Genomic DNA, 26,178 nt, shown 5'->3' with positions numbered 1-26,178 from the left:
AGAGAGAACAAAATGCGTGAAAGGCCAAACTACAGAGAAACTAACATCAGAGGGTAAATTGTGACAGGTGTAAATGTGGGGGTGGGGAAGGGGTAAGCAACGGGGAGAACGGGTAAGGAAAAGTGGATAAGATGGGGGGGGGGGTGAATATATATATATATAAAGAAAGTAAGAAGTCTTACAACACCAGGTTAAAGTCCAACAGGTTTGTTTCGAATCACTAGCTTTCGGAGCACTGCTCCTTCCTCAGGTGAATCAGTGCTCCGAAAGCTAATGATTCGAAACAAACCTGTTGGACTTTAACCTGGAGTTGTAAGACTTCTTACTGTGCTCACCCCAGTCCCAACGCCGGCATCTCCACATCATATATAAAGAAAGACAAGAGAGAAAGAAATGGTTTAAAAAAAAGTCAAAATGAAATGGGATGAAAACAAATGGGTCGAGTTGGTGAGCTGATCATCTGAAGTTGTTGAATTCAATGTTGAGACCGGAAGGCTGTAGCGTGCCTAACCGGAAGATGAGATGTTGTTCCTCCAGTTTGCGTTGAGCTTCGCTGGAACATTGTAGCAGGCCAAGGACAGACATGTGGGCATGGGAGCAGGGTCTTGTGTTAAAAAGGCAAGCAGCAGGAAGGTCAAGGGTCCTGAATGCGCACAGACCGAAGGTGCTCAGCAAAGCGATCACCCAGTCTGCGTTTGGTCTCTCTGATATAGAGGAGACCACATTCGGAGCAGCGAATGCAATAGACCAGATTAAAAGAGGTGCAAGTGAAATGCTGCTTAACCTGGAATGTGTGTTTTGGGCCTGGGATGTTAAGCATGGAAGAGGTAAAGGGGCAGGTGTTACACCTTCTGCGATTGCATGGTCCCTGGGGAAGGTCCCATGGATGATGGGAGAGGCTGGGTGCAGGGACGTTGCTTCTCCTGGCCGCGGGGAGGGGGGGGGGTCTAGAACAGGGGGTCACAGTCTCAGGATACAGAGTCAGCCATTTAGAACTGAGATGAGGAGAAACCTCTTCACTCAGAGGGTGGTGAGCCTGTGGAATTCGCTACCACTGAAGGCTGTGGAGGCCAAATCACTGAATATATTTAAGAAGGAAATAGATTTCTAGCTTATAAAGGCGTCAAGGATGTGGGGAAGGTTGGTGTGCGGTGTGGAGATACAGAATCAGCCACGATCATATAGAATGGCTGAGCAGGCTCAAAGGGCTGAATGGCCTCCTCCTGCTTTTTTCTATGTGTGGTGGTATGTATTAGGGGTAATAGGTACACCACGTGTCGACAGGCTATTGGTGGAGGGATGCCAGGTCCTGATAGGATCTGCCACCTACTGGACTCCACCCAGAAATGCCGGTATAAGAACCCAGCTTTTCCCTCCATTTCCCTCAGCAGCTGCATTCTGTAACCACGCTGCTGGGGATAAAGTTCTGCTTAATAAAGTCTTCAATTGACATTACCTCAACCTGCCTCGCGTCATATTGACGGTGCTACACTATGTTTCCAATCTGTACTTGGAAGAGGCCGAAGAGTTTCCCCTTGTACTTGGGATTGGATGGAGGAATAGAACACAGAACAGTACAGCACAGTACAGGCCCTTCAGCCCACGAGGGGCTGGTTTAGCACAGGGCTAAATCGCTGGCTTTGAAAGCAGACCAAGGCAGGCCAGCAGCACGGTTCAATTCCCGTACCAGCCTCCCCGAAATGGCGCCGGAATGTGGCGACTAGGGGCTTTTCACAGTAACTTCATTTGAAGCCTACTTGTGACAATAAGCGATTTTCATTTCATTTTCATGTTGTGCCGACCATTTATCCTAATCTAAGATCAACCTGACCTACACCCCTTCAATTTACTGCTGTCCATGTGCCTGTCTAAGAGTCGCTTAAATGTCCCTAATGATTCTAACTTCACCACCTCAAGCTGGCAGTGCATTCCACACACCCACCACTCTCTGTGTAAAGAACCTACCTCTGACATCTGCCCTATACCTTCCTTCAATCACCTTAATATTATGTCCTCTTGTGAGAGCCATTTCCACCCTGGGGAAAAGTCTCTGGCTATCCACTCTATCCATGCCTCTCATCACCTTGTACCTATCAAGTCACCTCTCTGCCTTCTTCGCTCCAGTGAGAAAAGCCCTAGCTCCCTCAACCTTTCTTCGTAAGACATGCCCTCCAGTCCAGGCAGCATCCTGGTAAATCTCCTCTGCACCCTCTCCAAAGCATCCACATCCTTCCTATAATGAGGCGACCAGAACTGCACACAATATTCCAAGTGTGGTCTAACCAGGGTTTTATAAAGCTGCAGCAAAACCTCGCAGCTCTTAAACTCAATCCCCCTGTTAATGAAAGCCAACACACCGTACATACATTCTGAAGCAGTTCAGAGATGGTTTGGACTTAGGGTGACAGTGTAGTGTGTAATTTGTGCACTATATTTTTTTAAATAAATTTAGAGTACCCAATTCATTTTTTCCAATTAAGGGACAATTTAGCATGGTCAATCCACCTAGCCTGCACATCCTTTTGGCTTGTGGGGGCGAAATCCACGGAAACACGAGGAGAATGGGACAGTGACCCAGGGCCGGGATCGAACCTGGGACCTCGGCGCCATGAGGCAACAGGGCTAACCCACTGTGCTGCCCTAATTTGTGCGCTATTGATTCAGTTCTGAAGATTGACACGATCAGGCCAGTCAATGACAACACTAAAGCAGGACTGGATGCTGCTGAAAGAGCCTATCCCATAGCCCAAGACCAGCCCCACAAATCAACCTGTTAACTGAGCAATAGGACACTAAATACCATAGGAACTAGAAAACAAATCCTTCAAAACCCTCAGAAAAGATGTCTTTATACGGTTGTTCCAGGGTTGATGAGAGTCTTTGTGATTCATCTTCAATCTTAATCAGTGAATTTCTTTTGTACTTAATAATCGAAGCTACAAAGGATTATTAACACTCATGCCCTTTGTGTTTCCGTCTCTCTGAGAGTATTCATCAGTAAAGTTCTCTTGTTAAGGGTCAGTTGGCTTGAAAGTGCAGGGGAGCTGACTTAATGTAGATGGAAGTTTTAATCATGCAAGGACACGACCCAAAGGTGTGCCAGCTCTTGCCAAGTAAATTAAGTTACTCTGTCAGGCTCATCGAAGACCACTTTGACTTTGGGCGAGATCAGATCAGTCGCCCGGTTAAACCATCTCTCTCGGAAAGAATCATAAGACAGGACTGAGTGAAAAGAGGTCGCTGTTCTGGGTAGCGACCAGTGAAAGGTTAACCTGAAATATTTCCTCTCCTCTCCCCTTCTATCCCCGGCAGGCCGAGTGTAGATTCCAGAATTTTAACTTTGGTGCTTCTGCAGCAATAAAAGCACAACTTCCTTCAAACATTTTAATTGGGAAACTTTGGTTGGGCGGTGAGTTGATTCTTAGCATTATGGAAACTCTGGGCGGAGCTGGGAAGAATACATTTGCCTGAGGGCGTGAGCAATTCAGCCATGAAAGTAAACCGGTTTTGTGCAAAATGACACAGACGTGTAATAAGCGTTTCTATTACAGGCTTGCAAACACTCGTGAGGTCAAGGGCCTCCGCACATGTGATTCTCCCTCCCTTGAATGCATATGTACATCAAAGCAGTAGTGTGAAACCAGTAATAGCTTTGTAAATGTTGCCAGCCCTGACAGGATTACACTGTGGAACTCTGGGTCAGATGCATAGATGCTGTGCTTCACGTTAGCTGCAGTTTGTCTTCGGTGCACTCTCATGCACCCTCAAGCTGGCATAACTTGCAAAAATAATAAAAAAGGGGTGTCTTCTATTTAAGTAAGACCGTGGCTTTCAATTGTACAATGCTCAGAAGAACCTGCAGCATGATGGAATCATAGAATTTACAGTGCAGAAGGAGGCCATTCGGCCCATCGAGTCTGCACCCGCTCTTGGAAAGAGCACCCTACCCAAGGTCAACACCTCCACCCTATCCCCATAACCCAGTAACCCCACCCAACACTAAGGGCAATTTTGGACACAAAGGGCAATTTATCATGGCCAATCCACCTAACCTGCACATCTTTGGACTGTGGGAGGAAACCGGAGCAACCGGAGGAAACCCACGCACACACGGGGAGGATGTGCAGAGGCCACACAGACAGTGACCCAAGCCGGAATCGAACCTGGGACCCTGGAGCTGTGAAGCAATTGTGCTATCCACAATGCTACCGTGCTGGAATGATGGTGGATGAAGTTTGCAAATCTATTTTGTTTATGCTCAAGACAGGGATGAAAAAGAGCCGCCTTGTGGTTTTCACGTACTGACTGCAAGTCCAAGTTAACATAAATCCCCAGAATTAGGAAGTGCGAGAGACCGTAAGCCCAACTCCTGGCGAGGGGTAGCTCAAAGCAGAATGAGGGACACTAGCTGAGATCTTTGCTCGGGGTAGGGGGTGGGGGGAGGAGATGAGTACAACCTACTCAATAGGGGGAGATGGAGTTGCTAATCGTGGGGAAGGGGGTGGTGAGTGACTCATTAAAATCCTGTGTGTGTTGTCAGCATTCTCACTGAATTGGGAGATTGAGATCTAATTTTAGATTACCATGTCTTTCCTGGAAATGAGCTTCAATATTAGGTCAGAGTGCCTGTGAGTTTAGTAGCTTGAGGAAGCCTGCAGTAGTGGAACAAGGCTTTATTGAACTATGTACAATAGTCTGCCCACGGCAGTAACTCTCCAAATCCAGTCCTTGCAGGGACAACAAACAATATGGGCAGTATGGGTAGCACAGTAGCATAGTGATTATCACAGTTGTTTCACAGCTCCAGGGTCCCAGGTTCGATTCCCGGCTTGGGTCACTGTCTGTGCGCAGTCTGCATGTTCTCCCCGTGTGTGCGTGGGTTTCCACCGGGTGCTCCGGTTTCCTCCCACAGTCCAAAGATGTGCAGGTTAGGTGGATTAGCCATGCTGAATTGCCCTTAGTGTCCAAAAAGATTGGATGGGGTTACTGCGTTACGGGGATAGATTGGAAGTGTGGGCTTAAGTGGGGCGCTCTTTCCAAGGGCCGGTGCAGACCCGATGGGCCCAATGGCCTCCTTCTGCACTGTGAATTCTATGATTTATGAACTCCGGGTCCTGCTAGCGCCGGTTCGCTGGCCTCCCTGCATACTGCCCGCCCCTCGAAAGAACCGGCTCATCCGGAAACACCATCATGTGGGCCCTGTTATACCACTTTGAACTGAACGAGACTTAGTCTTGCACACGACGAGGACGCACTTACTCTCTGCAAAGCCTCACACCATACCCCAGCGGCCCCCGTTCCCCCATTCTCCTCCTCCCACTTACACCAAACCTCCTCCACTGGGGCACACTCTCTCTTCAACAGCTCCCCATATATATTCGAGAGTGTGCCCTCTCCTTTGTCCTCCTCGGACAGGGGTTTGTCCTACAGCACTGGGGGTGGCAGCGCCGGAAACAAAGGCACCTCCTTCCTCATGAAGTCCCTCACTGTCGAATGACTGTTTGTGTGAAGTTTGCACTTTCTCCCCGTGTCTGCGTGGGTTTCCTCCGGGTGCTCTGGTTTCCTCCCACAGTCCAAAGATGTGGAGGTTAGGTGGACTGGTCATGCTAAATTGCCCTTAGTGTTCAAAGATTGGGTGGGGTTACTGGGATAGGGCGGGGGATTGGGTCTAGGTGGGGTGGTCTTTTGAAGGGTCAGTGTACAGGCTGCAGGGTTGCTGGGAGAGGTGAGTGCATATTTAAAAGAGACTTCAGTTCCTGGAGCAGGCCACAGGCTGCAGGGTTGCTGGGAGAGGTGAGTACATATTTAAAAGAGACTTCAGTTCCTGGAGCAGGCCACAGGCTGCAGGGTTGCTGGAGAGGTGAGTGCATATTTAAAAGAGACTTCAGTTCCTGGAGCAGGCCACAGGCTGTAGGGTTGCTGGGAGAGGTGAGTGCATATTTAAAAGAGCTTGTTTGCAGGTCGAGTGGCAGTTGGAGAGTCCAGTTCCTGGAGCAGGCCTATTGGCTCATTGGAAATCAGGCAGGGTACAAAAGGTGTGGCAGGAGTGCCCTTAGACACGGGGTGCTGATTGGAACAGAGTGCATCTGAATTTAGGTGAGTGACTGAGTGCTGATTGGAACAGAGTGCATCTGAGTTTAGGTGAGTGACTGAGTGCTGATTGGAACAGAGTGCATCTGAGTTTAGGTGAGTGACTGAGTGCTGATTGGAACAGAGTGCATCTGAGTTTAGGTGAGTGACTGAGTGCTGATTGGAACAGAGTGCATCTGAGTTTAGGTGAGTGACTGAGTTCAGGTGAGTGGCTGAGTTCAGGTGAGTGGCGAGAGAGGGCTGTGTTTTTGTTGGTGTTCGGGTTTATCCATGAGGTTCTATGAAATTTTTTTTTTCAAAATTATTTAAATTAATTAACTAGTTGAATATGGCTGGACAGGTGATGTGCTGCTGCTGTATGATGATGGAACTGGTGGATCCCATTGAGACCGTCAGTGACCACATCTGCAGCAAGTGTTGGCTGCTCGAGGAACTTCAGCTCAGAATTGATGAGCTGGAGACCGAGCTGCACACACTGCGGCACATTAGGGAGGGGGAAAATTACCTGGACGCTTTGTTTCAGGAGGCAGTCACACCCGGTAGAATAAGTACTGTTAATTTGGTCAGTGGTCAGGGACAGAGTGGTGTGACTGCAAGGGAGGCAGGTAGGGGGATCCTGAGTTTAGGAGTTGAGGAGCCTCAGCCCTTGACCTTGTCCAACAGGTATGAGGTACTTGCTCCCTGTGTGGATGAGGAAGAGGGCTGTAGGGAGGATGCATTGACTGACCACTGCACCATGGTACAGGAAGCCATTCAAGAGGGGGGAGCAAAAAGACAAGTGGTAGTTGTAGGAGATTCTATAATTAGGGGGATTGATGGCATCCTTTGTAAGCCAGATCGTGAGTCCCGAATGGTATGTTGCCTGCCCGGTGCCAGGGTGAGGGACATCTCTGATCGGCTTGAAAGGATTTTGGAGAGGGAGGGGGAGGATCCAGTTGTTGTGGTCCACATTGGGACTAACAACATAGGTAAGACTAGGAAAGAGGACCTGTTTGGGGATTATCAAACACTAGGGACTAAATTAAAGAACAGGTCCTTCAGGGTTATAATCTCTGGATTACTACCCGAGCCACGTGCCAATTGGCATAGGGTTGAGAAAATTAGTGAAGTTAACACGTGGCTAAAGGAGTGGTGCAGGAAAGAGGGATTCCATTTCATGGGGCATTGGCATCAGTACTGGGGCAGGAGGGACCTGTACCGTTGGGACGGTCTTCACCTGAACCATTCTGGGACCAATGTTCTAGCGAATAGGATAAATAGGTTGGTCACAAGGACTTTAAACTAGCAAGTTGGGGGGAAGGGAAGGGTAAAGCTATGGACAGTATAATGGTTAATGGAGAGCAAGGCAGCAGGTTACGTGACAGGTTATGTAGAGATATGGGTTCAAAGACAAGGAAAATTAGGAGAAAGGGTAAGAGGAAAAATAATTTGCGAAAAGTTACTGATCAAGGTGTTAGGATTCATAGCAAAGACATAAAAAACAGCATAAGTGTACTTTACCTGAATGCTCGTAGTATACGGAATAAGGTGAATGGGTTGATGCCGCAAATCATCATGAATGACTATGATTTAGTGGCCATTACTGAAACATGGTTAAAAGATGGTCACGACTGGGAGTTAAATATCCAAGGATATCAGACTATACGAAAGGTTAGAATGGACGGTAAGGGCGGTGATGTAGCTTTGTTGTTTAAGGATGGCATCCGGGCAATAGTAAGGGATGATATTGGTGCTATGGAGGACAAGGTTGAATCAATTTGGGTGGAAATCAGGTAAGGCGAAAAGGTCACTGATAGGAGTAGTCTATAGGCCACCAAATAGTAACAGGATGGTAGGGCAGGCAATAAGCAAAGAAATAATGGATGCATGTAGAAATGGTACAGCGGTTATCATGGGAGATTTTAATCTGCATGTCGATTGTTTTAACCAGGTTGGTAAAGGCAGCCTTGAGGAGGAGTTTATAGAATGTGTCCAGGATAATTTCCTGGAACAGTATGTAATGGAACCTACAAGGGAACAAGCGGTCCTAGACCTGGTCCTGTGTAATAAGGCAGGATTGATTAATGATCTCATAGTTCGGGATCCTCTTGGAAGGAGCGACCACAATATGGTGGAATTTAAAATACAGTTGGAGGATGACAAGGTAAAATCAAACACTAGTGTTTTGTGCTTAAACAAAGGGGATTACAATGGGATGAGAGAAGAACTAGCTAAGGTAGACTGGGAGCAAAGACTTCATGGTGAAGCAGTTGAGGAACAGTGGAGAACCTTCCGAGCGATCTTTCACAGTGTTCAGGAAAGGTTCATACCGACAAAAAAGAAAGACGGTAGAAAGGGGAAAAATCGACCGTGGATATCTAAGGAGGTGAGGGAGAGTATCAAATTGAAGGAAAAAACATACAAAGTGGCAAAAATTAGTGGGAGACTAGAGGACTGGGAAGTCTTTAGGGGACAACAGAAAGCTACTAAAAAAGCTATAAAGAAGAGTAAGGTAGACTATAAAAGTAAACTTGCTCAGAACATAAAAGCAGATAGTAAAAGCTTCTACAAATATATAAGACAAAAAAGAGTGGCTAAGGTAAATATTGGTCCTTTGGAAGATGAGAAGGGAGATTTAATAATAGGAGACGGGGAAATGGCTGAGGAGCTGAACAGGTTTTTTGGGTCAGTCTTCACAGTGGAAGACACAAATAACATGCCAGTGACTGATGGAAATAAAGATATGAAAGGTGAGGACCTTGAGATGATTGTAATCACTAAGGAGGCAGTATTGGGCAAGCTAATGGGGCTAAAGGTAGACAAGTCTCCTGGCCCTGATGGGATGCATCCCAGAGTGTTAAAAGAGATGGCTAGGGAAATTGTAAACGCACTAGAGATAATTTATCAAAATTCACTAGACTCTGGGGTGGTCCCAGAGGATTGGAAAGTAGCAAACGTGACACCACTGTTTAAAAAAGGAGGTCGGCAGAAAGCGGGTAATTATAGGCCGGTAAGCTTAACTTCGGTTGTAGGGAAAATGCTGGAATCTATCATTAAGGAGGAAATAGCGGGGCACCTGGAGGGAAATTGTCCCATTGGGCAGACGCAGCATGGGTTCATAAAGGGTAGGTCGTGTCTGACTAATTTGGTAGAATTCTTTGAGGACGTTACCAGTGCAGTAGATAACGGGGAGCCAATGGATGTGGTATATCTGGATTTCCAGAAAGCTTTTGACAAGGTACCACACAAAAGGTTGCTGCATAAATTAAAGGTGCATGGCATTGAGGGTAAAGTGGTAGCATGGGTAGAGGATTGGTTAACTAACAGAAAGCAGAGAGTGGGGATAAATGGATGTTCTCTGGTTGGCAACCTGTAACTAGTGGGGGCCCTCAAGGATCAGTGTTGGGCCCGCAGTTGTTCACAATTTACATAGATGATTTGGAGTTGGGGACCAAGTGCAATGTGGCAAAGTTTGAGACGACACTAAGATGAGTGGTAAAGCAAAAAGTGCAGAGGATACCGGAAGTCTGCAGAAGGATTTGGATAGGTTAGGTGAATGGGCTAGGGTCTGGCAGATGGAATTCAATGTTGCCAAGTGTGAGACTATCCATTTTGGGAGGAATAACAGCAGAATGGATTATTATTTAAACGGTAAGATGTTAAAACATGCTGCTGTGCAGAGGGACCTGGGTGTGCTGGTGCACGAGTCGCAAAAAGTTGGTGTGCAGGTGCAACAGGTGATTAAGAAGGCTAATCGAGTTTTGTCTTTCATTGCTAGAGGGATGGAGTTCAAGAGGTTATGCTGCAATTGTATAAGGTGTTGGTGAGACCACATCTGGAGTATTGTGTTCAGTTTTGGTCTCCTTATTGAAAAAGGACATATTGGCACTGGAGGGAGTGCAGAGGAGATTCACTAGGTTGATCCCAGAGTTGAGGGGATTAGATTATGACGAGATGTTGAGTAGTCTGGGACTGTACTCATTGGAGTTTAGAAGGATGTGGGGGGATCTTATTGAAACATATAAAATTATGAAGGGAATAGATAGGATAGATGCGGGCAGGTTGTTTCCACTGGCGGGTGAAAGCAGAACTAGGGGGCATAGCCTCAAAATAAAGGGAAGTAGATTTAGGACCGAGTTTAGGAGGAACTTCTTCACCCTAAGGGTTGTGAATCTCTGGAACTCGTTGCCCAGTGAAGCAGTTGAGGCTCCTTCTTTAAACGTTTTTAAGAAAAAGATAGATGTCTTTCTAAAGAATAAAGGGATTCGGGGATATGGTGTACGGGCCGGAGAGTGGAGCTGAGTCCACAAAGATCAGCCATGATCTCATTGAATGGCGGAGCAGGCTCGAGGGGCCAGGTGGCCTACTCCTGTTCCTAGTTCTTATGTTCTAAATGGCCTCCTTCTGCAGCGTCGGGATTCTATGTCTATTAGGCCCATCTGGGTTCTGAGACATTTTGTCGACCATTGCCAACTTGCAGGGTCGCCACAGTCCGCTGATTTGCATCCGTGTAGTTTTTTCCCGATCGGTAGGACTGAAGTGATGCGCACCTAAAGCGAGGGAAAGTGAAATGAGGTGTGCTCTTCCAAAGTGTAAATATTTATTTTATTATTGAAGTTGATGACAGTTCAGTTAATATATAAATGATTAAGCATTTTCAAAAGTCGTTATGAAATATTGGTATGTATCAAACTCATTTAATCTTATTCCTTGGGTCATGGTTGGTGAATAAGCCCATTTCAATCGTGAGGTTCACTGAGGTGAAGGAGAGCCACTCCTGTGGCCCACTCACTAGCCCAGGTTTCCCACCACTGGTGTCGAGGGAGCTGCACTCTGTATCTAACCCACGGGCTGTATTTCATCTGGGAGTGTTTGGCACTGTCACTGAGGTGCACAAATTGGAAATGCTTCCATTCCCAATATTAAAAGACGTGTAAGTCAATAAATAAGAAAACCAAGCCAGGGTTCAGATTTGGGGCAAGAGTGAGAAAGAAAAACCAGACAGAAAGAATGAGAATCCCAAGCTGCTCTCGGAAAACTGTCCTTCAGCTGATTGGTTGATTGTGTTCATCCTCCGTCCTAATAGATTGGCCCCCCTACCCTGCTCTTGTATGTTGATGCTGGAAAAGAGACCATGGTCAAACGGCTGCTGGGACGGGGCAAGACGAGCGGGCGCGCCGATGACAACGAAGAAACCATCACAAAACGTCTGGAAACCTACTACAAAGCAACTGAGCCCGTCATCAACTTCTATCAACCCAGGGGCATCATCAGGAAGGTGAGGCCTGAAACAGAGAGAATATGACAACACTTCCTAAAGTAGCAGTAGAAACAAATAATGCCTTGAAGGGAGAGTTTTTCTTGAAATCCTAGCTCCATGTGTTCTCTTCTAAGGTGACCCCGGAAATCAATAAACTACTTGAAACAGGGGTTGAAATGAGCATCTGGATTTTGGATTAAGCTTGGTTTTAGCTGTCCAATGGCGGCAGAGGAAGCCCTTTGAACCTCGCCGCTGCTGCCATGGGCAATAAAAAATACCCAATGGCCTCGGGCAGTGTTATCCATAAACTCGCCACTTGGCGGTGCAGTCAGGGGCATGTGACGCACTGATGCTCTTCACTAGGGGAGAGATTTTAATCAGATGGACATTAGGACTCTGTGGCAGCCCATTTGACCGAGGACACGGTTCCAGACTCCGTCTGAGACAATACGTGGCCATGTCAAAAGTGAGTAGAAGATGTTATGGGAGAACCAATCCTTAAAATTTAAAAAAAAAGGAGCCTCACTCTATTCGACTACGTGGCAAAGAGGCCCACACTAAGGAAGTGAAAGCATGTTGAAATATATTAGTTGCTACACTGCAATTAAAATGCTGTGTAACGATTCATTGCTGCTACTAAAAATATTTTTTGACAGAGCTATTGTCACTTTAGTGCACTATTGCTCATCTTTAGTTCCATCGCTCAATCCCAGCTCTTCTCTGGGAGACTATTACAAGATCTTCCCCATACTTTGCAAACATTTTGTTACCATACGTTTGGCGAGCATCAAAATCTTATTGGACAACACTGGTCTAGGGAGGCAGTAGTAACAAGCTGTGGTATGATTGGCTAGAGGTTAGAATATTGGTTGTCAACTATATCGATGTATCATATTTGATTGACTGTTGGGGGAGCGGGGTGAAATCGTGAGTTCCGAACATCAGTTCAAAGCATCTGCCATCACCAGCACTGCAAAGTGAACAGGGAGTAGATCACTGGTTTACTGAGTGAGTGAGTGTGTGAGAGTGTGGTGTGAGGGAATAGCAGAGACAGAAAAATAGAGGGATTTATTCCACAAATCACACAGTTCCTTGAATTCCTCTGCCAACGCCTTTAAAAATCAGATGAGGGACGGAATTCTCCCCCCCCCCCCCCACGCCGGGTGGGAGAATCGCCGGGGCGCCGCGCTGCCCCGACACCCGCACTCGATTCTCCCAACCCCCCCCAAACCAGCGCCGTGAGAATCACGCCTGGCCGCTCGGAGAATCTCCGGCCCGAATGGGCCGAGCGGCCGCCCCAACACGACAGGTTCCCGCCGACATCGTCCACACCTGGTCGCTGCCGGCGGGAACTGCGCGGGAACGCTGTGGGGGTGGCCTGTGGGGGGAGGGGGGGAGGGGAGTTCCTGCACCAGAGGGGGCCTCCGATGGGGTCTGGCCCACGATCGGTGCCCACCGATCGGCGGGCCGGCCTCTCTGAAGGAGGACCTCCTTTCCTCCGCCGCCCCGCAAGATCCATCCGACATCTTCTTGCGGGGCGGCCTCGGGGAGGACGGCAACCGCGCATGCGCGGGTTGGCGCTGGCCAACCCGCAATGCACGGGTGACGTTATTTACGCGACGCCGGCCGCAACATTGACACGCGTCAAGGCCCAGCGCACGTAAAATACACGACGCCGCTCCTAGCCCCGGGGGCGGGAGAATAGGGGGCTGGGAGTGGGCTCCAACGCCTGAGTGAAACACTCCGGTTTTCACTCTGGCGTCGGGACTTTATCTCCATTTCGGAAAATCGCACCCGAGACATTGGCACCCAAACAACAGGGAGGCACATTAGAGCATATGAAGCAGGAGCAGACCACATGGTCCATCGACCTTGTACCTCCATTAATAACTAACCTTCAGCTCTACACCCACTCTCCTACTCACTCCTTGATTGCCCAAGACACAGAAAATCTGTCTATCGCAGTCTTAAATGAATCCAACGATGGAGCATCCACAACCCTCTGGGGTAGAGAAATCCAAAGATTCACAGCCCTTGGAGGCAGGACATTTCTCCTCCTCTCAGTGCTAACTGATCGGCCCAAAGCCATTATACCCACACAAGGCATATTGCCAAAAGCAAGCCTATCCCCCTCAATGGAAAGGTTACTGAAGCACTGCCTACTCAGCCACTAGAAATAAGGAACGAGGGTAGCACGGTGGCGCAGTGGTTAGCACTAAACCAGGAACTGGGTTCGGTCCTGGCCCCAGATTACTGTCCAAATGGAGTTTGCACATTCTCCCCATGACTGCGTGGGTCTCACACCCACAACCCTATGATGTGCATGGTAGGTGGATGGGCCATGCTAAATTGCCACTTAATTGGAACAATCTTTTTAAAAAATAAGGCAAGTGCCAGATTTGTAGCTATGCTGAGTTAAGTGATAAGTCAGGACTGATAAAATGAATCTCAGCCCTTTTGGGCTGTGGAGAGGAAACGTCACCCAGACTCCTCCTTCTGATAACTTTTCCTGTTGGAAAGGGTGTGTTTTGTGGATGTTGGGACAGGATTGGACTTGAATGTGCTGCCCCACACAGCCTTCTGGCCCTCACTGTCCAGCTCACCCATTCAAGAATGGCCACATTTGTTCTGAGTTGGACCAGCATGGACCTGTGGGCATGTACTTTAGAGAGAGAGGAGCAGGAGGGGGCAAGGACAGAAATGTTTTTTAAATTAAAAGTAAGGTATTCATTTTGATTTACTTTTCTTTTCATTCATTAGATAAACGCAGAGGGTGCAGTGGATGAGGTGTTTGCTCAAGTTTGTGCTGCTCTTGATGCGTTGAAGTGAATGGAAGACAGAAGTGTTGCAACAATACCCCTCCTCTCCCTTTGACCTCGAGAGAAGCCTTTATCCTCCTAGTCTCACTTTCAGCCAATCATGGACAGTGTTACAAAGAGAGCAACTTCATTGGTTCAGCTACTAGGTGACTGGGAATCCAAAGGCTTCTCATCAGGAAATTTGATTGGATCTATTTCCGCATTGTGCAGTCCCGTTGCAAGTGGCTGGAAGGCACCAGATGAAACGATAAATTTATATCTCCAAGGCAACTGAACAATATCCACTGAATAGAACCGGACTCAGCATCATTTGAAATCAGTACAAACCCTTCACAGCAAATTATGGTCCAACTCCAGCTCTCATTGCCTTGTATTCCAAACACCAACCCACAACAAGAAGGGAAATGGGTTCAGGCCTTTTCATGTTCTCAATCCAGAGGTTCCAAATCACAGATACGTACTTGAGCTCCCAGCAAGACAACCTGCTGGGGCTTTGAGATCACTCATAGATAATTTCAGTAGTTGATCGTTATTTTGTCACCTTTACAGGCTAGGTAGGGGTGCAGTGATATTGTCACTGGAGTAATAATCCCGAGACCCCGGGAAATGCTCAGGGGACCCGGGTTCAAATCCCATCACGGCAGATGGTGAAATTTGAATGAAAATCTGGAATTAGAAGCGAAATGATGACCATTGTCATAAAAAAACCTTTCTGGTTCACTTCCTTTAGGGGAGAAAATCTGCCATCCTTACCTGGTCTGGCCTACATGCCACTCCAGATCCACAGCAATGTGGTTGACTCTTAAATACCCCCTCAAAGGCAATTAGAGACGAGCAATAAATGGTGGCCAGCCCGCTGAGGCCCACATCCCATGAAAGAATGAAAAAGATATTTACCAAGCCTCGGATTTTCCAGTCAGGTTCAGGCCAGTAATCTGGTATAAAACCGTCAAGCGGGGCTCACTGAGGCACTTAAACTGATCTGCAGGTTGTTCAGAGTACTTTGGTGAGCAAAGTCTTGCCACAAACTAGAGTTTTCCTACCTTGGAGCTATGGCAGCTGAATCTTTTCCTGCACTTACTTTTTTTTGGGGTGGTTTCCTGATTGTGAACAATGACATTGAATGAACCCAAATCTTATAGTATGTAATCTATCCAAACATCTGGAATAGCTTTTATTGCAATATCTAACCCAAACTCAAAACAGACAAAATTGCTGTTGCTACTTTAATGCAGCTTGCCTGATTGCCACTTCCATTCCCTCACAACCCATTTTCCATTATTTGAACTTCTTTGTCCGTCTCATCTATTTCTTCAATTAACTTCAAAGATCTTTTGCTTACCTCTGCTCACTTCCCACTTCCACTTTTTGATTTGGGAGAAACTTCCCCCGCCCTCACAAAGTAAAATTGGCTCCTAATTGGTTCAAAATTCGTTTTAGAGGTGTGTCGTCTAGCCAATCCAAATCCTTGTTCTGCAGGTTGACATTGGGTCAGCGGGGAGTGAGGCGGAGGAAGGGATTTGCTGAAGGAACCTGTTACAGAACCCAAGGCTAGGAAGATAAATCAAAACTGACTTGGGAACATAGAAATGGGGAGGACTGCATTCAGCCCCTCATCGTCAGTGAGATCCTGGCTGACCTGTATCTTATCACTCGCCATCTGCCTTGGTTCCATTATCATTCTATATCCTTGGAGCTTGTTTGTGGAGTTATAGGAGGTCACAAGCAAGCAAAGTACTGTATTAACTGAAAAGTAAAACCTTTGTACCCTAGTGAAAGTTAGCTTTCTCCTGCTTTTGCTAAAATAGCAAATGGAGTCTCCACTATATAAATAGCTGCCTTCTTTCCCTGCCGGAACCACTATTTATATATTCCATTATGCATTTCTCAAAACCACTTCTTCCCTTTTATGCTTAATTCATTGAAGACTCAAAACGAATCGTCCATTTCAAAACAGATGTCAATAATCTTGACTATGTGTAATTAACATGTAGAGCAGTGACCTGTCTTTGAAACCCCGGGGCAGGCTATTGTGAAACGCAGTTAAAAAATACCTGTGTATTATACTTTCTGAATAAATTTCAGGAAACCTGACAGTCTTACATATTTTCAGTTTGAGGCAGAATAGTGAATGCAATCCCTCAGGTGGTGGGCGGGGGGGGGGGGGGGTCTGCGTAATCCTTCAGGTAAAGGATCAAAGCAAGAAACTATTCGCAGGTGGACTACAGGCAGAGGTTTACGGTCCCTCCCGTCAGCAGGATTTCTCGTCCCGCCGAACAGCTTGCTGCATTTTGCTGGCCCCCTGGGCCTGCCCCTGCTGGGGTGGGGCCGGAAAATTCTGCCCTTAGTCATTTTCCCTGTGTGAAATCTTACCGAGGACAATCCGCATCCTGCGACCTCCGAAATAACGTTTTAATTATTCCCGCTTTCCCGTTGTAAACCACGGGTCACAATTTTCTGAAGCCGCATTTGTGTGGTGTTTAACAGAACGGGGGGGGGGGGGGTTGGAATATCACAGTGTGAGCCAAATAAAATCCAGAACGATCATCTTTTGAATGAAATCATGCAGTGGACTATTGATAAAAGAACATTGTATGAATTTTCTTTGGTGTTTTTAATTCAACTGTTAACGATTAAAGCTTTTGTAATAATAGCAAAGAGTTTCGTACTCTTGACATGTTCTCCACCAATATCACACATTGTGAGTTCAAGGCATTAGTGATTTGTCGACGTATTCTAACTGGTTGTAGATGTGCAACATTTTTTGTCTTCCTGTGTTGTCAACCAAACCAGCAATGTCCCCCCCGATGCTGTTACAAAGGAACCCAAGCTTGTACCTAGTTTATTGGGGCCTCAATTGATCCTTGGACCGGAGGGAGGTGATTGAATGTAAATTTAATAAAACAGAACTGACCTCGCCATTGTGTCGTGTAGTCTCTCCGTTGTCGTCGGATGTGCGCTTTTGGCTCTTGTTCACAGTTGGAGAACACAGTTCCTATTTGTTCCTCTTGGCATTAAGTGGCACCATTTAATAAAACCCAGAAGGGATGCACAGGACTCCTGAATCAAAGAAAATCATCCTGCCGCTGTGAGGACCAACCTGTGTTCCATGCTCTTGAGGGGTGGCAGGCGGAACTGATGCCAGGAGAGAGACGGTAACGTACCCTTGCAGCTCGGTGGAGGTCGTTGGTCTTCTTCCGACATTGTATGGCGGTCCCCCTTGTCATGTTGCCCGCACTGAAAGTCGCTGCCACTGGCTCCCAGGCGGAATTGTTGACCCTGCTGCTGGGCCTCCTAACCCCCTCAGATAAACAGGATGTCCCATCTCGCATCGACAGCGTGGTGAAGCCTGGCAAAGTTGGCATCCCCAAAGAAAGAAACCGGTTTCCGCGCTGCCATGCTTGTGTGTTGACTGGGAGTAAGTGGTGAGGGAGAATTTAAAAGTAGCTCCGAGTCGCTGAGGCCCGAGTCTGTTGAATCAGATGGGGAGACAGCGGTAATGGTGAGAATCTTGTTGGGGCTCATTTCCAGCACTAAGTGCCGTTAAGCACGGGCCGCGATCTCGCCAACGCGGTCGTCGAGCAACACCCTGCCAATCGCGCCCAAAATGGCATCTACAAATTTTTCCATTAAATTGTTACCCTTATCTTTATCAAGTATTTCTCCAATTATTTGAAAGTTACCATTGAATCTACTTTTTTTCTGTGTAGAATTAATTCTCCTTATCTATCTCGCTTCTGGTTCGTTTGCCAATCACATTAAATCTGTGTCTTCTGATTCCCAACTCTCTCGCCAGTGGAAACAATTTTTCCTGAATTATTCTATAAATACTCCCTTATTATCTCTCCCCTTATGGAGAAAATCCCAGCTTCTCGTGTTTCTGCACAGAGCTGATGTTCCTTGTCCTCTTACTGTTCTGGTTAATCTCGTTTGCACCCTCTATAATGACCTGGGCATATCACTGGGCTGCATCTTTATCCCTCTGAGGCCTCCAATTATCAAGCTGACAATGGTCAGCAACCCCATTTAAATTTGGCAATGAAATTCTGCAGGGCATTCAGGAAAGCCAGTCTTCTGGGTTTTCCTGACCTCACAACAACAATCCCCCTCCCCCTATGCCCCACTCTCATGTACAGCCTCCGGACTGCCAGAAAACATGCCGGGGGAATGATGGAAAATCCCACCCATTAGGTCAGATGACCAAAAGCTTAGCAAAAGAGGTCGATCTTAAGAAATATCTCTAAAGGAGGAAAGTGGGGTAGAGAGGTGGAGTGGTGTAAGGAGGGAATTCCCCAACCTGGGGCCTAGACAACTGAATGAACAGCTTCCCAATGATGGAGCGATAATGATTGGCAAGAGGTGGAAATTAAAGGAGTGCAGATATCTCGGAAGGTTGTGGGAATGGAGATCACAGAATTAGCGAGGGGCAAGGACATGGAGGGATTTGATAACAAGGATGAAAATTGGACACATGAGCGGTGGAGGGGCAACACCAAGGGAGGTATCTGCAGGCACCAGAGGCATCAATAACCGGACAGAAAAGAGTCACAAAAGGGCCAGCCTCCACCACATAATTGGACAGTTTCTGCACACCATTTCCCCTTATTGGCCGGCTGCTGGCCCCTCCCAGCCCACTTGGGAACGCAGCTGACTTCCCGTTCTGCCAGAGGGACCCGTGTCAAGAGATTACTTGACTGGGAGCTGGCACAGGTCAGTGAGCACAGTGGTGACAGGGAAGGGGATGTGTGATTAGACATGGGCAGCAATGTTTTTAATGACCTGATTTTTACGGTGGTTGGAATGTGGGAGACCAGCCAGGAGTGCGTTGGAATAGTTGGGACTAGAGGTGACGATGGGTGACTTGCCAATATTTATACAGTTAAATGCAGTGCGGAGACAAGAGTGAGGACTGTAGAAGGATTTTATAGATCCAAAACATTAACTCTGTGTCTCCCTCCACAGATGCTGCCAGGTCTGCTGAGTTTATCCAGCATTCTCTATTTTCATTATAGTGAGAACTGCCTGACTGATATAATTGGACATAATTTCATTCCCACCAACAAAATGGGAAGTCAGTGAGATTCCCAAATGGTTCAGAAGAGGGCATCCAACCACAATCATGTGGCAGCTGACCAATTAGTGGAAGTGATGTGCAGGGACTGGCGAATGGTGGGGTCCGGCCCTTTTGTCGATCCTGCTTATTTGATAATGGTGCCTGCAGACACCTCCATTGGCATTGCTCCTCCAATGCTCATGTGTCCAAAAATATTGGGTTGTGATCGTCATGGTTCTAATTTTAGCCCTTTCACTGGCTCTAGATTTCACGTGCTGATGTGTGCCCCTCCGCCTGTATCATTGGCCCCCTTGCGGGTCCACCCCCTCACTGCCTCCCCCGTGGCTGTTTAACTCTCCTGCTCAAATCCCACTTGCATTAAATTGCACCCACTGTCTGCATTTCGTTCGGAAATGGAACTTCATCTGATGCAGAGTATAACAGATCAGATTGCTGTCAGTGCCTGCCTCTCCTTCATTTTTTAAATAAAATATTTTATTAAAGATTTTCCATAGATAGGGCAGCAGATGGTTAGCTCTGCAGTCTCACGGCGCCGAGGTCCCAGGTTCGATCCCGGCTCTGGGTCACTGTCCGTGCGGGGTTTACACATTCTCCCTGTGTTTGCGTGGGTTTCGCCCCCACAACCCAAAAATGTGCAAGCTAGGTGGATTGGCCACGCTAAATTGCCCCTTTATTGGAAAAAATGAATTGGGTACTCTAAATGTTTTAAAAAAGATTTTCCATAGATAACAAACACGTTCTCAAATTCAACGGAGTCCAGAAAACGGTTCAGTAACGCAAAAAAACCACATTCAACCACACTTATAACCCCCCCTTGTCCACTACTATACCCTAACCATCCTCCAACAGCCTATAGTAATTAATTCTTTGAAGTATAGATAAATGGCCGCCACCTCAGGTGGACCCTTCCACCGACCCCATAACGTTGTACTTGACCTTTTCCAGGTATAAGAACTCCATAAGATCACCCAACCAGGCCGAGGTATTCAGCGAAGCGGAAGCTCTCCTTCGCAGCGAGTCCGATACCCCAAACATGGCCACCAACGGACAAGACACCAGATAAACGTCAAGAACTGCTGACATGGTGCGAAAGACGGAGACCCAAAAGCTTACCAGAACATGTGGGTGTGATCAGCAGGCCCACAAGAGCACCACTCACACCTGTCCTCCACTTCTGCAAAAAACCCGCTCAACCTAATTTTTGTCAAGTGCATCCTGTGTACCACCTTAAGCTGGATCAGGCTGAGCTGTGCGCAGGAGGAGGTGGAATTCACCCTACAAAGGGTCTCATCTACATATCCTCATCTAGAATGGGCCCCAACTCCTCCTCCCATTGTGCATTCACCCGATTCAGCGGCGTGGATTCAATTGAAATGATCAGTCCATAAATATTCGAGATGCTCCCCCCTCCAGATCTCGGCGACAATAAGATTCCCCCCCCGCAGGGAGGTTGGGTGCAACAGGGAAAGTAGGGAAGCTCCACGAACCAAATTGTGCACCTGAAAGTATTGGAACAAGTGTACCCCGATAATTGGAATTTCGCCGAAAACACCTCCCACCTGGCAAACTGTCCTTCCACAAACATGTCCCTAAAGTACTTTAGCCCCTTTCTTTCTTCAAAATAGAAATCGTCATCGGATTCGAGATATATTTCATTGGGGAGAACAGGAGAGGTGCCGTCACCAGAGTCCATAAGCTCGGTCCCTTATACAAACTTGCCTCCATCCTCCCCAGATGGTATCCGACTCCCTATACCAATCCAGCACCGTCTCCGCACTGGCTGCCCAATAATACAGGATAAAGTTGGGTAATGCAAAGCCCCCAGACGGCCGGCCCCTCTGAAGGAACACCCTACGAATTCTTGGTGCCTTACCCGCCAATATGAAAGAATTCACTTGCTTGCTCAGTCTCGCAAAGTACGGTTTCGCGAGGAAAACAGAGAGGCATTGAAACAGAACAAAGAACTTTGGCGGAATATTAATCTTGATTGTCTGGACTCTACCCACCAGGGCCAATAGGAGATTATCCCACCTCTGCAAATCGGACATCATCATGCCCACCAGGCTTATACAGTTTAATTTACAAAGCCTAGGCCAATCATGGGACACTTGGCTACCCAGATACTGGAAGCTACCTCTGGCAAGGGGAAAAAGCAATACCTCCAGATTGACTCCCCTCTGGGGATTAACAGGAAAATATTCACTCTTTCCCAGGTTTAACTTATGAGCCAAAGCTCCTCAGTAGCTTCATAATCACATCCAAAGAAGAGACCGGGGGCGGGATTCTCCGACCCCCCGCCGGGTTCGAGAATCGCCGGGGGCTGGCGTGAATCCCGCCCCCGCCGGTTGCCGAATTCTCCGGCACCGGATATTCGGCGGGGGTGGGAATCACGCTGCACCGGTTGGCGGCCCCCCCCCCCGGCGATTCTCCGGCCCGTGGTGGGCCCAAGTCCCGCTGCTGGAATGCCTGTCCCGCCGGCGAGAATCAAACCACCTCTCTTACCGGCGGGACAAGGCGGCGCGGGCGGGCTCCGGGGTCCTGGGGTGGGGGCGGGGCGATCTGGCCCCGGGGGGTGCCCCCACGGTGGCCTGGCCCGCGATTGCGGCCCACCGATCCACGGGCGGGCCTGTGCCGTGGGTGCACTCTTTTTCTTCCTCCTTCGCCATGTTCTCCATTATGGCGGAGGCGGAAGAGACCCCCTCCACTGCGCATGCGCGGGGATGCCGTGAGCGGCCGCTGACGCTCCCGCGCATGCGCCGCACGGCAAAGTTATTTCCGCGCCAGCTGGCGGGGCACCAAAGGCCTTTCCCGCCAGCTGGCGGTGCGGAAATCAGTCCGGCGCGGGCCTAGCCCCTCAAGGTGAGGGCTCGGCCCCTCAAGATGCAGAGAATTCCGCACCTTTGGGGCGGCGCGATGCCGGACTGATTCGCGCCGTTTTTGGCGCCGGTCGGTGGACATCGCGCCGATTGCGGAGAATCCCGCCCCGGGTCTATAACACATAAGAGCAGGTCATCAGCATATAGACACCACTGCGGAATGCTCCGACCCGCCACGCCACATTTCTGCCTCAACCCGCCAACGGGATGCTCCGTTTGGCTGGCCAGTTAATGGGGTTTCCCGTTGTGGGGCAGCCCCACGCTGTCGGGAAGCCCCTGGGCTGCCAGCAAAACGGAGCATCTAGCCCCCTCTGTTCCCCCCTCTGACTTATCCCCTTGCATCTCCTCAAAGACCTCAGTGCTATAGCCAGAGGTTCTATTGCCAGGGCAGACAAGAGCGGCGACAATGGGCACCTCTGCCTTGTACCCCTACACAATGGAAAATACCCCGAGCTCGATCCATTAGTGCGTTCACTGGATGTGGGGGCCTTATACTTTTTTTTAAAAAAATAATTTTTATTAAAGGTTTTCATAAAATATCAATAACAAAATGAAAAAGGAACCCAACAGGGTTAAGTACAAAACACAGTCCAGAAAAACAACCCTCCATACCCCCCTCCCCGCTGTACATAAATAATAAATTAACATTAACACCCCGACTTAATACAACAAGTTTAGACACCCCCTCAGACCCTCCAGTGTAAATAACAAAAACAAAAAATAATAAAGTGACCCCCCCCCCCTCGAGTTGCTGCTGCCATTGACCAATGTCTACTGCTCTGCCAGGAAGTCTAAGAACGGTTGCCACCGCCTAAAGAACCCTTGTACCGACCCTCTCAAGGCGAATTTCACCCTCTCCAATTTAATGAACCCTGCCATATCGCTGATCCAGGATTCCACGCTTGGTGGCCTCGCATCCTTCCACTGAAGAAGAATCCTTCGCCGGGCTACCAGGGACGCAAAGGCTAGAATTCCGGCCTCTTTCGCCTCCTGCACTCCCGGCTCCTCTGCCACCCCAAATATTGCGAGCCCCCAGCCCGGCTTGACCCTGGAACCTACCACCCTCGACACCGTCCTCGCTACGCCCTTCCAAAATTACTCCAGCGCTGGGCATGCCCAGAACATATGGGTGTGATTTGCTGGGCTCCCTGAGCACCTAACACACCTGTCCTCACCCCCAAAGAACCTGCTCATCCTTGTCCCGGTCATGTGTGCCCTGTGCAGCACCTTAAACTGTACGAGGCTGAGCCTCGCGCACGGTGAGGAAGAGTTCACCCTCCCCAGGGCATCTGCCCACGTCCCTTCCTCAATTTCCTCTCTCAACTCCTCCTCCCACTTACCTTTTACCTCCGCTACCGAGGCCTCCTCCTCCTCCTGCATCACCTGGTAAGTTTCCGAGATCTTCCCCACTACCACCCACCCCCCCGAGAACACCCTGTCCGGTACTGTGTGTGGCAGTAGCCGCGGGAATTACGCCACCTGCCGTCTGGCAAACGCCCTTACCTGTAAGTACCTGAAGGTGTTCCCCAGGGCGAGCCCGTACTTCTCCTCCAGCTCACACAGGCTCGCGAACTTCCCGTCCACAAACAGGTCCCCCAACTTTTGTATCACTGCCCTGTGCCACACCGCAAACCCTCCACCTGTTCTTCCTGGGGCGAACCGGTGGTTCCCCCGGAATGGGGTCCCCGCCGAGGCCCCCACTTCCCCCCTGTGCCGCCTCCACTGCCCCCAAACTTTGAGGGCAGCCACCACCACCGGGCTCGTGGTATACCTCTTTGGAGGGAGTGGCAGCGGCGCCGTTGCCAGCGCCCCCAGACTCGTATCCACACAAGACGGAGTCTCCAGCCTCTTCCATACAGCCCCCTCCATCACCCACTTGCGCACCATCGTCGCATTGGCGGCCCAGTAGTATCCACAGAGGTTGGGCAGCGCCAGTCCCCCACTATCTCTACTCCGCTCCAGGAACACCCTTCTCACCCTCGGAGTCCCTCGCGCCCACACAAACCCCATTATACTCCTGTTAACCCGTCTGAAAAAAGCCTTCGGGATAAACACGGGGAGGCACTGGAACAGGAACAAAAACCTTGGGAGCACCGTCATTTTGATTGACTGCACCCTACCTGCCAAGGACAGCGGCAACGCATCCCACCTCTTGAACTCCTCTTCCATTTGCTCCACCAGCCTTGTAAAATTAAGCCTATGCAGGGCCCCCCAGCTCCTGGCCACCTGGACTCCCAGATACCTGAAGCTCCTCTCCGCCCTTTTTAGTGGGAGCTCGCCAATCCCACTCTCCTGGTCCCCTGGATGAACTACGAACAGCTCGCTCTTCCCCATGTTGAGCTTGTACCCCGAAAAGTCCCCAAATTCACTAAGAATCCTCATTACCTCCGGCATTCCTCCCACCGGGTCCGCCACATACAGCAGCAGGTCGTCCGCAAAAAGCGACACCCTATGCTCCTCCCCACCATGCACCAACCCCCTCCAGTTCCTTGACTCCCACAGTGCCATAGCCAGGGGTTCAATCGCCAGTGCGAAGAGCAGGGGGGATAAGGGACACCCCTGTCTCGTCCCTCGATGCAACCAAAGGTACTTGGACCTCCTCCTGTTTGTGGCCACACTCGCCTTCGGGACCTCATACAACAGCCTAACCCACCTGACAAACCCCTCCCCAAACCCGAACCTCTTCAGCACCTCCCACAGGTACCCCCACTCTACCCTATCGAAGGCTATCTCAGCGTCCATCGCCACCACTATCTCCGCCTCGCCCTCCCTCGCCGGCATCATGATAACATTCAAAAGCCTTCGCACATTCGCGTTCAACTGCCTCCCTTTCACAAACCCCGTCTTGTCTTCGTGGATGATCTGCGGCACACAACCCTCAATTCTCGTGGCAAAGATCTTCGCCAGCACCTTGGCATCTACGTTTAGCAACGAAATCGGCCTGTAAGACCCACACTGCAGGGGATCCTTGTCCCGCTTCAGGATCAAGGAGATCAGTGCCCGGGACATCGTCGGGGGCAAAGCCCCCCCCCTCCCTTGCCTCATTGAAGGTCCTAACTAACAGCGGGCCCAACAGGTCCATATATTTTTTATAGAATTCGACCGGGAAACCGGTCGACCCCGGTGCCTTTCTGTCTGCATGCTTCCTATCCCTTTGATCAGCTCCTCTAGCCCAATCGGGGCCCCCAATCTCACCACCAGTCCCTCTTCCACCTTTGGAAACCTCAATTGGTCCAGGAAGCGGCCCATCCCTCCCTCCTCCCGTGGGGGCTCGAATCGTTACAATTCCTCGTAGTGAAATAGTGAAGTCCCTGAAGACCCCATTGATGCCAGCTCCACTCCGCACCACACTTCCTTCCCTGTCCTTAACCCCCGATCTCCCTAGCTGCGTCCCGCTTCCAAAGCTGATGCGCCAGCATCCAGCATGCCTTTTCCCCATACTCGTAAATCGCCCACTGAGCCTTCCTCCACTGCACCTCCGCCTTCCTGGTGGTCACCAGGTCGAATTCAGCCTGGAGGCTATGCCTCTTCCTCAACAATCCTTCCTCAGGCTCCTCCACATACCTCCTGTCTACCCTCACCATTTCCCCCACCAGCCTCTCCCTCTCCCCCCGCTCCCTCCACTTCTTGTAGGCCTTAATGGAAATCAGCTCTCCCCTCACCACCGCCTTCAGTGCCTCCCATGCCTTCCCCACCCGGACCTCCCCGTTGTCGTTGGTCTCCAGGTACCTCTCTATACTTCCTCGGACCCGCTCGCTCACCTCCTCGTCCGCCAACAGCCCCACCTCCAAGCGCCACAGCGGGCGCTGGTCCCTTTCCTCCCCCATCTCCAAGTCCAGCCAATGCGGGGCGTGGTCCGAAATGGCTATTGCCGAATACTCAGTATCCTCTACTCTCGCTATCAGCGCCCTACTCAAAGTCGCCACCACCACCGGGCTTGTGGTGTATTTCTTCGGTGAGAACGGCAATGGGGCCGTCACCATAGCTTGTAGGCTAGTCCCCCTACAGGACGCCCTCTCCAACCTCTTCCACGCCGCTCCCTCCTCTTCTCCCACCCACTTACTCACCATTGAGATATTG

General features: G+C 49.3%; 1 protein-coding gene across 5 annotated transcripts in view; it reads left to right on the top strand.

Moving 5' to 3' along the window:
• LOC140399248 (adenylate kinase isoenzyme 1-like) overlaps window positions 1-17,067 on the top strand; it is a 242,246-nt gene extending 225,179 nt beyond the window's left edge. For all 5 annotated transcript variants that reach the window (XM_072488681.1, XM_072488680.1, XM_072488679.1 and 2 more), the window contains 2 exons: window positions 11,156-11,347; window positions 14,090-17,067. In XM_072488681.1, coding sequence (XP_072344782.1) covers window positions 11,156-11,347; window positions 14,090-14,158 — 261 coding nt within the window. In that variant the 3' untranslated portion in view covers window positions 14,159-17,067. The remainder of the gene's footprint in view (window positions 1-11,155; window positions 11,348-14,089) is intronic.
• Window positions 17,068-26,178: the final 9,111 nt, after the last annotated feature.

The sequence above is a fragment of the Scyliorhinus torazame genome, chromosome 22 (genome assembly GCF_047496885.1).
Source record: "Scyliorhinus torazame isolate Kashiwa2021f chromosome 22, sScyTor2.1, whole genome shotgun sequence".
NCBI classification, from domain to species: domain Eukaryota; kingdom Metazoa; phylum Chordata; class Chondrichthyes; order Carcharhiniformes; family Scyliorhinidae; genus Scyliorhinus; species Scyliorhinus torazame.
The sequence above is the reverse complement of the archived record's forward strand: the minus strand, read 5'-3'. Positions and strand labels throughout refer to the sequence as shown.